This window comes from Falco punctatus (assembly GCF_963210335.1).
Source record: "Falco punctatus genome assembly, chromosome: 8".
In the NCBI taxonomy this organism is placed as follows: Eukaryota; Metazoa; Chordata; class Aves; order Falconiformes; family Falconidae; genus Falco; species Falco punctatus.
In genome coordinates, this window is record NC_137588.1 from 14,697,949 (window position 1) to 14,711,692 (window position 13,744).

The window sequence follows — 13,744 nt, forward strand, 5'->3', positions numbered from 1 at the left end:
ATGCATTTCTTACTGTTCACTTTGGAACCATTCTGAGGAACTCTTTTTCTTTGGTCTGTTGCTTGATAACCTTCTGAAGAGAAAGGTTGTTGGGTTGTGCAAAAGAGGAGAAGGTCATTGATCCATCAAAAACTCTGCAAAGCATGATAGTAGTAGCTTAAAAGAAGGTTGTAAATAGAAAGAAATAGAGAACAGCATGTGTCACCCCAGCTGCAAGATGCACTTGTTCTTTCAAGGTTTTCATCCTGTCCAGTATGCCACCAAATACAAGCTCTGGTTAACTGTTGAGAGAAGCAAACTGTGGAGCAAATGGCTTTGTCAGCTATGTTGTGTTAGAGATGCAATTAGTTAAGACTCATTTGATTACTTTTGCTGACATAGTAATGAAGGAGGCTGTCTCTCAAACATATGGGACCCAAACCCAGATCACAACTCCCATATTAGGCATGTCACCGTGGGTTTTATGTTTTCTTTCACATTGTTGCTGGATAATACTGAAAGCCTGAAAAGCTTGTTTGGTTCTTAGCATGCTAAAGAAGAGATAGTTAGATAGTTCCCACTTCCCATTCTTTGTTTTTGAAGGGCACAGCCAACAATGAACTTTTTTGTTCTTAAGACTGGTGTGTTTTGAAGGGTCATACTCCAGTGACTGGTTTCAAATGTATATAGTGTGTGCTCTATACTTTCATGAGCTTCCATGCCTTGAGAGAAGTTGGGAAAGGTGATTGAAACTGGATTAGGTGTCCGTGCTTGTATTGTGGCTATTCGGTGTAAATAAAGCACGAGGCCCCTGCCCCTGGGGTTCTGCACTTGCATGTGTCCATGGAAAGGGAACTATGTATATAAAACAGGAAATACGAAATGATCCTAATTATTGTCAAATGATTAATCGGGTCACTTGTGCTAGTTATATTTTGTAGCGCGTCTCCATTCTGTATGCTATGTTGCATGTGTGCATGTGCAACTCTTTCAAGAATTTTAAGCGTGTTTTTAAATTTTTAGTGATCTTCTGTCCTGCTTGTACAGTTAATGAAAGGCCTAGTTTATGCAGTTTACTGTTAGAGGTGTAATTAGCATGTTTTGTTTTTGTCCTAGTGACTTAAAATTGCTTTTCTAGATCCCCCCAGTGCCATAGTGCTTGTCATTTTCTCAAGGTGCTTTTATACAAGTGGAAAGTGAAGGCTTTTACCTTCACAAGAGGAAACTGCATCTTTCCTGCAAAGTCTGCATAGGCTTCCTCCTTGCAGTGGTGTTCTTGTCATTTGTGGCTTTGGGAACAAGTAAGTTGATTGAGGTGGTAATCTGCACATTGGTCACATTGGTCTAATTTGTTATATATTTCCTGAATATCACCTCCATGTACATTCCTTTGCTTGGTATATAACACCATTGGTATATATGAAACTGAACCGAGTACTGAATCTACCATATTCAAAAGAGTTTTATTCCAGTGTTTCAGGATAGCCTGAATAAAAGCTGCCTTTTGCAGGCTAAGCTGAGTGTAGCAGAGCAGCTGCAGAATATGTGTGCTGTTAATTTGATTTAAGCTACTTCAGGGTGGGTTTTTTGTTTGTTTGTTCATTTTTGTTTGGTTTTTTTGTGGTTTGTTTGTTTTTTTTAAAGGTGATTAAGCCAAAGACTCGGTAGTGTTGAGAAATGAAAAAGTACTTTAGGATTGCTTGGGCTTGCACTGTAGGAGTCTATTTTAGGGGGAAAAAAACCCCCAGCCTCTTGCTGAAATGACATTTTGGCCCTCCTGTCATCAATGGGAATACTGCCTCTGATATTATTAATGCCCGCATTTACCTAAAATAAGTACAATGAGGTAGAGAAGCTCTGAAGAACCATAATGACCTCAGGAAGGACTGCATATTGATGCTTGTAGAAGCTGTGGGCAGCTACAAGATCTAAAGACTATTCATTGGGTGTGGTACAGAACTTGCACTGCCTGGTGAAATTATAATTTTGCAGAGTAAGGGTAGTTGCCAGCCTTTCTGTAAGCAAAGATACTTGAAGCAAAACCTCTGCAATCAAATGAGTTAATCATCATTCAACTTGATTCCTGAAAGCAAGTGATCTAATCTGACACTTAACCTTTTCAACTTGTAGCTCCTAATCACTGTCTGGTAGATGAGTGGAGTTTTCTTCAGCAGGTTCAAGTGCAGTGGCAGTAGAATTCCCCCCCCCCCCCCCCCCCCAACAATGTCCTTTCACAGTTTCCAAAGATCTGTGACTACTGATTGAAAACTTACTGTGCTAGTGGATTTGGCTTATTGGATGCTAGCTGAACCACAGGTTTAGTGACTGCATCTGGCCACTTACTTATTAAGCAGTAATAATATCTATTTTATTCTGACTGACTTTGACCTTTGTGATATTTTCCTTAGACAATCTGCTTCATCTTGATTCATCATCATTCCAGGATAGTGGTGTCCTTGGGGCTCTCTCTTAACATTGATATGGTACAGAAGATTTAAAATCAGGTATTGTTTTGGGTCTCTCTTCCCTGCCAAAATGAAACAGACAATCTAGAATTGAATGTATTTGTTTTCTTCTGTAAGTGATTTGTCTTAATATTTTGATTCTTTCAGCTGATGTTCACAAGGAATAGAGTCACGTGATGTATGAAGGCAAACACATACACTTCTCTGAGGTTGACAATAAGCCCTTGTGCTCATATAGCCCCAAACTGTGCAAGCAGAGGCGACTTAACGGCTACGCCTTCTGTATCAGACACGTTCTGGAGGACAAGACTGCCCCCTTCAAGCAATGTGAATATGTGGCCAAGTATAACAGCCAACGCTGCACCAACCCCATCCCCAAATCTGAGGACCGTAGGTGAGTTGTGGTTACCCATCTGCAAAGTGGGAAGTGGCTGGGACATAGGCATGAGTTTTCTTTTAAGATGCTGCCTGTTTTCAGGATGAGAGAGGAACTGGCCTGAGCGGATTGAATTCCAGGATGTTCCTTTGAGGGTTTTGTTTTAAGACCAGTAAACTTTATTTTATTTTCTGTGGGAGCTGATTACTCAGACAGGGGGCAGTAACTTACTCCCAAGGAAGTTTTCAGGAGAGTTCATTGCTTTTCTCAATTTCACTATAAACTGTAGATCAAACCTGCTACACAATACCTGCTGTTCTAATTAACTTGCTTTGTCGCTTACAGTACATGCTCTTAAAAACGCCTGCTTGTTTGGCCAGCTGTGCCAAAAGCACGCTTCCATCTGCTTCTTCAGGACAAACGGCTGAAAATGTGTACTGTCTGGGCTTAGGGAGCAGTGACACATAGGGATGAATTCAGATTTACAATTCAGTGTTTGTGATTTGGTACTGATTCGTAGTGTTGTATTACTGGAATACAATAATTATTACTGGATAACAGATGAGCCAGCTGGTAAAGTGCTGTCCACTTCCTTTTCTTCTTTGCTTACCCCCTTCCTCTCCCCCTTCCCTGCCCAAATGAAGATGCCCAAGGTGCCCAGCTATTAAATGCCTTGCAAGAGATAGTACTTGAAGTTTTTGGAGAGCTGGGAATTCAAACCAGATTTCCTGAATTGCAGCCCATATTGTAACCACAAGGACATTCTCCCTTGCTCTTTTAAGACTTCCTGAACACCAGTCTTATTGGTGCTGCTTAGACTGCAGTAGCAGAATTTGTCTTAACTTGGCTGCCAGGTATATATGACTTTAATTTTTCAGAGTCATTGTTGCAGGTTTTGCCAGTAACACTATTTAATTAGCGCATGTGTTAACTATCTGAGGCTTGGTCTGCTAGAAACGATTTTTTTAAACTAAAATATAAACTATGCCAAAAAGGAATCAAACCACTATTCACTGACCTTTCACATTATTAGCTGCCATTCACTAACCTTTTGCATTATTAGCAGTGTTCCCACTGTGCCCTACATACAACTTCCTTCTCAGCTCACAGCTCCCTCTCTTGTCTGAAACAACAGTTGGACTGTGCTCTAAATTAACTTGCACTTCACCTGCCATTTCAGTTGAGGAGACTGATGAAGTGAGAAAAAAACATGAATGTTTGTCAAAAGCTGTAGGGCAAATGCTCAAATGGCACAAGATGAATAACTTTAAGCTGTAATTTGACAGTCTGTGACTGTTTCTTTGCTACTGTACAATTGAGGCTCTTTGGAAATAAGCTTGCAGAAACGATGGTGGAAATTGCTTGCTCAAATGGTATGCTGTAATTTCAGATGCAAGAGCTGACTGAGCCAGAGTTGCTGTTTACCAGGGGTCATAGTTAAAAACAATAGAAATAATAGTACTTCATGACACTTTTTTTAGGTCTCATGTTCCCATGGAATTTGAGATTTTTCTTTACACCTTGAATTGAGTTCGCACTTTGTTCTTTTTTGATTTTTCTCAAGTTAAAGTGAAGTGTGGTCATGACATCTGGTGTATGTTATATTAGAATAATTCAATTGCATGTCGAGTGTCACATTACAGTACTTGAAGAGGACAGCAGGTGTCTGAAGGAGAAAATAAACTTTTAATTTCAAATGAGAGGATGTGATAGTTAGAATATTTTAAAAGACTGCTTCTAAGGGCAGAGTTTAATTTTAACAATAAAATTTAATGAGTGCTAGTGATAAGACTGTGCCTGCTCTAGATATTTTTTTTTGGCAGTCAAACCTGTATCTGTTTCTTAGGAGACTTTTTTCACACTCCTTTCGATATAAAGATGTTTGCTATGTCTGAGTTCTTCACTCCTAGCTTTTAATTTTCTGTGTACAAAATTACTGTCAGATGGTCATTTTGTCACAGTTTTAGACATGTAACTGTACATGATCAGAAGCAGGCTGTATGATGCTCTGACAGCTATCTTCTTATATACTTTTAAAGATCATAAAAAGTAAAATGTCTTAACAGGGTACATGCGTTATGTGCCTAAAGCTTTGTAGTCTGTCCATAGATAATTTAAAAAAATTATCACTTGACCCCAGGCAGATGAGATGCTACCAGCCACAAAGATATTTAATATGCTGCCATATTATTAGATTTCTTATTAACCATTAACACTCTACAAATTAAATCTATTAATAGTGCATGACTTCATTGCCTTATTTGAAGTCTAGTTTCTCTATTCAGTATCTTGGTTTTTTTAAAGAATATGTAAGGGTTGATACAGACATGAGTTTTGTATCTGTATTTCCTCTGAATACATGTCTCCTAATTCTTTCTTATCCAAATACACACATAGTGCAGTTCAACTTGATTTTTAAGTGTAGGGTTATTACAATTCAGCTGGGTTAAACACCGTTTTATCTCTAATTCTCTTTCAAGAGAATCTTTAAATACTTTGTTAACATGTGAGGTGCTCACCAGTTTATTTGGATCGTCATTTAAATAAGTGATGGAACTTGATACCAGTCTGGGATGTACTGGGAAGCAGAATGCAGTTGTAGGTAGAAAACCTCACTGTCTAGATTCTTTCCCTCCCAGTGATGTGGGAAACGGTCCAGCTGAAGCCTTCAGAACCCATCCCCTTTTGTGTGCTTCATGTTACCATAGTTTTAATGGCTATCAACCTACGGCTCTTACCATGTCTGCTTACTGTTTGACCTCACCTGCACAGAGTAAGTGCCTTTGGCACTGCGTAAGGAAGGGAGGGGAAAATTTTGTTAGGTATCAATGTGATACTGTCAGCTGAGACTAACTCACAGGCAGGTTATAGAAGTGCCAAAGACAGGCACATCAGAATTGGCTCTTGTAGGGCCAGCTTGACCCTAACGGGTGTCATGCTTAGAGCGATGTGAAAGGGACTGTGCTACTTGCAGGTGCTATTCCAGTCTTCCCAGTAATCTGTCTTCAATGCAGCATGAACTACCAACTCCTTCCCTGGCATGACATCTGATCCAAAGAGTTTATTGTCTTAACTCAGCTGGTAATAGACTGCTTCCAGCAGAGTCAGTTAATGTCTGTGCTGGGCTCTGCAGCACTGTGTAAAGTCAGAGCCAGTTCGGGCCAGGGCCAACTAAAAGCCCATCCTGGAACCTGGAGGATGGGGAGGTGGGTGTTCATGCCTGCTGGGCTCTGCATGGGACTAGCTAGAGCCTGACAAGGCCAAGGTTGAGTTGGTGCTAATAAGTTGTGCCTAGCCAAACTGCCTGTGTGGAGCCTTCTCTACCCAGAGAAGACTTAAGTGCTCTTCCCAGTTTCTTCTTGCTCCTTTTGGTCTTAAGGTGTATCAGTCTCAGTTATGCCAGAAGATGGGGAGTTGATTGACAGGAGCCTGTAGCACAGAGCCAAGGCCATGCATATAGGAGTCTGCAAATACACGTGATCTATATTTTCATTATGTTGTAGCCTGGCGTCTATGGGTTTATGTCCAGAGATGATGCCTGTGTAAGATACAGTTGGCTTTCAGCCATGCATTATGGTTAGCTGTAAGAGCCAAAGTGATACAAAAATGATTATGTTAGAGTTAAATGAACAAGCAAAACCCTTAATAGCCTAAAGCTCAGAGAATGTTGGCAAGTGCATTACCTTTTCAAAGGTTTATTCACCTTTCCTATTTTTTGCTTTCTCTTTGTTTTTCACAATGAAAACAGACTAGCCAGTTTTACCTCCTCACATCGGCACAGGCACAAGGTGGCAATATTTAAGTTGTGAAGAATATCAGGGAAACATTTGCATAGAGAAAAAATCTTATTTTATTGGATTAAGAGGGGGAAAAAAGTTCCCTTGTGGTTACTTTGTCTGTTTGTTGTTTTCTGTCATACTAAAAGTGCTGTTGTAACTGATCTCAATCTTTTTCAAACAAAATATTTTAAAAGTGCTTAATTTTAATTATAGGAATAGTGTTGTTGACTTTAAGGAAAGCTTTATTGAGCCCACATTATATAATTTTATTTTTAGAAGTACATCTCTCATTATGAATTTACAGTATTCCAGTGTGTTCTAATAAGGACTCCACAAATTGCTGGCTTTCAGCTTGCCTCATCTAGATTTATTTATTGCTTACAACTTAATGTAATAAATAAATTATTTAGACAGTAATAAGTAGCAGTACTTTTCAGCCTTTTTTGATTTGTGAATTGTTATGGGTATGGATCCCTTGAGAAGCTACATATATGGAGATCATTACAGAGCATATATGAATTTGCTTTTTCGGTTTTACCTTTTATGGACCCTTTTAGAAGCAGTTCACACATTACTTCTTTAGGGGTGGGAGAACAAGTTGAAAGTCATGAAACTGAAGTGTTAAACCTTTTTTGGGATTTGGTTTGGGGTTTTCTGCTATTTTTTCCTCCATGAAGACCAGGAATAGTTTCCTTTTACCCTATTTGTTCAACAAAACTTACTTTTCTCAGATTCATACTGATCAGATTTAAAAGAACACCTTAATGGGTATTTCCTTGTCTTGTCCATAAATGCCTTGATGTAGACGTCACTCTTTCCTCATATCTTTGTTTTCATGTATAAGCTGCAGGTTGTAGGTGGGATCCTGCAAGGGCAGAAGTCTGGTTGCTGGTGGCATTCTACAGAGGCAGGAGGGCCTGCCTGTGTGAAACAGGAAAAGGATCAGATCATGGTTCCTACATTTCTATCACCTGCTTGTTTGAGTCAGACAAAAATTAATTGTTTAGTACTTAATATGTTGTCTGTGGCCATAAATTATAACTCTTCTTTTAATTTTCATGACAAACTTTTAACGACTTCTTAATCTTTTTTTTTTCCTCTTTTAAATAACATGACTTTAAAAGCTTTTCTTATATTAAAGAGCTTAAAATCCATGTTTGTGGATTGTATGTATACATATTCCTGGCATTGTGTAAACATTTTCTAGCAGCAAAGTATTTCTTTTAAACTAGATTTTTGTTTGAAGAGCATTCAGCTAATCCTCTGGCCACAAAATTCATCATGTTAAACTACTAAAACAGAATTTAAATATTTATGCTACTTGTTCATTAAGTGCAGATAGTGACCCTTCTCAGCAGGAACCTCAAGTGAGATTGTCCATATAAGAAACTGCTCCCTACTATAGAGGAATTCATAATAATAATGTGTGTGTTGATTAAAATGTTAGCTACTTCCAGTGAAAGAACAGCCACATGAAAGGAAGTGGTCTTCAAATGTACTTTTTCTTAGGAGCTTTTGAAATGAACAGAGTTAATGGCTTGAGTTCTTACTGTTTTATGTATCAGACAGTCAATTTGTTTCGTTCGCTTTGTTTTGTGAGTATTTACCCTATTAGAGAGTAAATATTCTGAATGATTGTGTGTGAATCTCCTATGAATAACGACTGAAGACTTTTAAGATTACAAATTGTCACTTGTGTAAGTTTTTGTTTTCTATTACAGGTTGGGAACGCCAGTTACCTCTTGTATTAGAAGCAGTTGTGAACACTTACAAAACCTCTTGTGTTTTGATCTGTATTCACATGAGATGGGGGAGTGTGGGTTTTTCTTTAGTGATGTCTGTTTTCTTTAGATTTTACTTTCAAGAGTTGAGCTAATAACCGACTGCTTTTACTTTTCAAAGGTACTGCAACAGCCACCTGCAGGTACTTGGCTTTATACCGAAAAAGGAGAGGAAGAAAAAGAATGATCCCATAGAGGAGGTAAAGGTCAGGCATCAGATGGATGCTATGGCTTTCAGTCTGACAGTGCCCACTCTGGCCTTGAAGATGCCCAACGGACTGGATGGGATGTCCCTCTCCCCCCCAGGGGCTAGGCTTCCTCTCCACTACCTGGAGGCAGAATTAGAAGACCCCTTTGCTTTCAATGAGGAAGATGATGACCTAAAGAAAGGGGCAACAGTGAGGAAGAAGTTGCAGAGCAAGTTGGCTCAAAACCGGCAGCGCCAGAGAGAGACAGAGATTTTAAAAGTTCGCCAAGAGCACTTTAGCCCCCTTCCTGCACCTTTGCAGCAGCAGCCTCTGCAGCAGCAGCACTCTCATCTGCCACCTTCATCAGCTTCGTTAAAGCCGACAGGGCTACCGCAGGGCGTAGTCTGCAAGTCACCTCAACCTCCGAACACCAGCCTACCAATGCAGGGAGTGGCACCCACCACACACACTATAGCACAAGCCCGGCAGTTGTCTAACAAGAGACCTCTGCCTCTCCTGCCACCTGCTAGGGCTCCTGTCATGGACCCTCCAAGGACTGATCGGGTCCTCATGAAAGCCACAGCCTTCTCTCCGCACCTGTCCTGCATGAGCCGACTACAGAGACTGGTGAAACTGTGCACTCGAAAACAGCAGCTGGACACTGATCTGTTTCCACATTTAGGTGGGTAGATAATAGATGCACTGCCACCTTTTTGTTTTTTGGGTTTTTTTTCTAACCTGAAACCAAAAGACAAAAGGGGAATGTCTTCCTAGCCCTGTTCTGCATTTGTATGTGGTCCTTACAAAATAACCCTGAACTAGATAATCTCTTGGTGCTTTCTTTAGCCCTGTTCTCTATGAAGGGAATGCCTGGACCTGTCACATATGGTTTATGGCATTGGTTGTTCTTAATATTCTGTTAACCATTTGAGAAATCAAGCCAAAGTGTAATAAACATTGCTTGGATGATACAGGCATTGTATAGAAGGTTTGCAACTTGAGTAGTAAAGGTGACGCCAGCTGTACCTACGTGAGTGGAGAAGGTTAGATTGAATGTTAGATATGTGACAAGTGCACATTGCAAAAGGAGTGCAAGTAAAAGCTTGGAGATTTGGCCCATAATTCTCTGCAGATCCAAATTTCCAGTTGACTTGGCTGGGAAAATTGGAGCATAAGAGAATTTTTCTTGATGGGGCCTATTCATGTACAGAATACAGATGAGCAAAAGCAAAAGACTACTGCAGGAGGGCAGCACCGTTACAGAAGGTAGTTGGAGGGGTGGAGACTTGGCCACATACCAGTGCAGGAATAGTCTCTTCCTTATTATCTAGAAACTGTAATAATGGATTGCTGCTTGTGATAATGTAACTAAATACAACCAACTTGCTGCTATGGCAGTAGTGCTCTATAAAGCTTTAAAAAGGGAGCTGACCTTGTAGCTTATTTCTCTGATTATGAATAGAGATCTAGGTACACCTAACTGTTCTTCTTGCCTCCCTCACCTTCCAAAGTTTACTTACTTTTCTGCTTAGTTTTAGGTTGTACTGTTCTAACAAGTAAAATACTGACAGGGAAAAGGGAAATAGGAGTGAGTGTATGATATTAGAGCAGGAATGCCGTTTATGATGTTGAAAAAAAAAAAAAAAGACTTCAAACAAATCTGGACATTCTTCATATAACGTCTTATTTAATTGAAACATCTGTAATTTTTGCTATTTCAATTAACCTTTTTTTTAATTTGCTGTTAAGATCTGCCCTTTGGCACTCATGGGATAGCTTCACTATTTGTTCAGAAGATAATTAGCATTCCATAGCATGTCTCCAAAGAATGTTGTTCTTCAGAAAACCACTTTGATGGTCCTACATATAATGCAGGTCGTTTGAGGGATGGCAACTCCAGAGGCATTGCTGAGTGTCACAGACCCCAATAGCTTAGAAAGTGACCTGCGCTTTGAAAGACTGTAGAAAGATCACTTTGTGTTTAATGTTTTACATTCTCAAGTGATGAAGAGAATACATTTTCCTAAAAAAAAAAAGGCATAGTTAAAAAAACTGATTAGACCTATAAATGTACAGTTATGCAGATGCATAACTGTATGTGTGTGCAATTAGAACATTTTCTATTTGGAAAGTAATGGAATTCACGTATTAATTATGTGAGAGTGGAAAATGTATTTGTTATTTATTCATAGTATGTCTTAATGTTAAAGACTAGTTGTGCTGGTTCAGAGAATTTCAGAATGTCTTTATGATAGAGTAGCACTAGAGACGACTGCACAGAATCTTTAAAAAGATGCTGCCAGTTTTATGAGTACCTATATCAGAGCCATGTAATTGGATATTAATGTAATTGCAGTCTTCAGTGTAAGTATCACTGAATCTGGATTAGATTTTATTCCTTCATTTCTGCAACACCCGTTAGAAGCAAAACAACGCAACCTCTGATTTTATTTTTAAACGCTGGATAAATAGTTTGTTAAGTGGTATCAATTGTGGACATCTTTATCCAATGATTAAGTTGTTTTTTCATTCCTTTGTGGAAGTCGTGAGAGTAAAAAAAGAGTTGAAAGTCTAATTCTGGCATTTTATCAAATGTCTTAAGAGATCTTAATTTAGTTCATATGCGTATCATAAAAATAGGAACAAAGTATAGAATTTTCAGGATGCTGAAGTTCCTGAAAAATAGGGTTTCTGATATTTCTGGTTTATGTTAGTGTTGCTTCTAAATGATCAAGGTGCTCCTCACAATTCTTTTCCATGGGTGTGTCTAATTCTGAAAGTAGGTGACCAGGTACTGGTGCATTTCCTAAACTCAAAGCATTTGACTTCAGTATCATCCCAGATGTAGTAGTTTAGTTTATTTTAAGCAAAAATAAAGTGCCCCTTAACTGTATCCCAACTGCTGCTCCGTTTTCAAGGAGCACACAAGGAAGTGAAAGAGTAATAATGCTAGCTTGAAAATGCAGCTATGAGATTTTATCCCACCTGCTGCAAGGAATTGGCAAGAATTCCACTGGATGTAGGAGAGAGAGTAGGAAAAACTGCAAAAGTGGAAGGTCCAGATAAAATGTTCTACCTGAGAACTTACTGGACTCTGTTTCTGGCTGTCCTGCTCAACGATTGTGTTTAGCTTGACTAAGTGAGGCTGTTGGTGCATACAGTAAGTTGACTCTACTGCATCATCATTAAGTGAAAGCATGCTGGTTAGTAAAAGTGCAGGAGTATTTCCATCTCTCCCTTTAGCGCTCCTTTCATGCTAATGCATGCATTTGGCAGGCAATTACAGAGACTGAGCAGAGGAGCATCTTTTGTAGATGTTCTATATGTCTGTCCATGCTGCTCTGTCTTATGGTCTTCCTGCTCTCCCTGTGTTTTGGCACAGTCAGAATATAAACAGAAATGAAAGTGGCCTATTTAGATCATATAGTATTGAAAATTCCCAGGCAGTCAGTTCTTTGTGGCAGGGACTTCTCTCTTACCTTGTCTGTAAAGATTACATATGCTTGGTATGAAAGCTGTAGTATTTTTCTGTGGGTGAAGAAACTGGTGATTTTTCTTCCACTGCTGATGAATAAAGAAGCCAATAAGGATTTTAAAAGGAAAATTTGACAAAAATTAGTGCATGCTATTTGTACACTGTAATGGCACTGTTACTGTTTCCTGTGTAATTGAGAATATTATACGATTTAATCAAATGTAATTATGCTTGTGACTATACTACACATTCATCTTTTGTGCCATAGGTTACTCAGAGACTTATATGAGGTAGATACACTTTTCATCCAGCTTTCATGTTTTCAATTCCCTTAGGGCTGGATTGGTCTGAAGACAGTGGAGAAGAGTTGGAGGATTCAGAGCAAACCTCCCCTTACCAGGTTGCATGGTCTATCCGAGAAACCCTCGGCTATGAGAGACATGAGTGAGTATGGTTCTTTAGTATTCATGCTGGCCTTGATGCAATAAATCACATAAATGTGAGCTTCACTTCAAGTGGAGTCAATGGAACCAAAGCACTTGTTTGAGTGCTTTGCTGAAACAAAGGATTGTTTGAACTCATTTGTTTGTAAGAGCTATGAAACAGCTTGTCACCTTCTGTCCCAGTTTCCACCTAGCTTAGAGGCCTTCATGCAGTGTGCTATCAGAAGGATGCATCAGGAAAGAATTCAAGCTTATTTGCCGATATTTAATAGAGTTTATTGGGATTTATTCATGAACTTGTGTGCCTCGCTGAGGAGAGGTATTTCCTGAATTAGAACCAAATGAAGGGAGTTGCTGTTGGTTTCTTGTCTTTCCTATTATTTGTGAATAACTTTGTTAGTAAACTTGCTACATTTTACTCATTAGTCCTTATGATGATTTTGCAGGATGTTGTTTTAATGTGGTTTTTTTAAGGGACATAGCATTTCTTTTCATAATTAAGTGTTGAATAAACTTCTGTCAAATAGCTGGGAGCATCGAAAGAAGTGATGTGATTGAAGGGATAAGCAGAGCAGGTGTTAGCTGCTGGTGCAGAAAGGCTTACAGTGTTCTCCATATACTGCCAAGTCATGAATCTTACAGCAGGATATAATATATGTTTATTAATCCAAATTTTAAGGTGCAAAGTTAAAACAAAGCATTGCAAATGTAGTATTGTAACGAAACTGAAGCATGTTGATAACAAAAGGAAATTGGGGACTCAATACGTTTTGATTGTAATTTCTATAACGTGATTTTCTTTTACATGCAGCTGGACTTTTTGATACTACAGCTCTCTCCCATTTGTTTAACTTTTAATAAAGTCAGAGTAGTGTTGTTAATGAAACCTTATTTTTTTGGTACATGGAAATTCTGAAACTTAACAGAACTTCTTACCATCTATAAAGACAGTCCACAAGGTGAACAACAAAGCTGTATCTGTCATCAGCACAGGCACCAGGATACTAAATACTGAGAGCCTTCAGCAAATGAAGGCTTAATAGCTTTGTGTAGACTTTCCTTTTTTAAAAGAAAGGTTTTTTTCTGTTATTAATAACCATTGTTTTTTAGGGCATCAGCAGTCAGAGAGTGAACTTTCACAAACACCAGTTTTAACTTAAAGAACACTTTTAAATAAACTGTTTTGGGAAAGCATGGACAGACTTCCAGACTTCTAAATAATACGTAATTTTCAAAGCAGATATATCTATTAGACAAC

At 38.9% G+C, this 13,744-nt stretch overlaps 1 protein-coding gene across 8 annotated transcripts in view; it reads left to right on the forward strand.

Annotated features, from left to right (window-relative positions):
* Window positions 1-13,744, forward strand: part of INO80D (INO80 complex subunit D) — a 53,444-nt gene that overhangs the window by 16,629 nt on the left and 23,071 nt on the right. For 6 of the 8 annotated variants that reach the window (XM_080400130.1, XM_080400135.1, XM_080400131.1 and 3 more), the window contains 4 exons: window positions 2,388-2,483; window positions 2,592-2,838; window positions 8,502-9,250; window positions 12,379-12,487. In XM_080400130.1, the coding sequence (XP_080256256.1) occupies window positions 2,621-2,838; window positions 8,502-9,250; window positions 12,379-12,487 (1,076 nt within the window). In that variant the 5' untranslated portion in view covers window positions 2,388-2,483; window positions 2,592-2,620. Of the gene's footprint in view, window positions 1-7; window positions 1,281-2,387; window positions 2,484-2,591; window positions 2,839-8,501; window positions 9,251-12,378; window positions 12,488-13,744 lie in introns of those variants that run through there. The other 2 variants (XM_080400136.1, XM_080400137.1) reach the window with 2 other exon arrangements.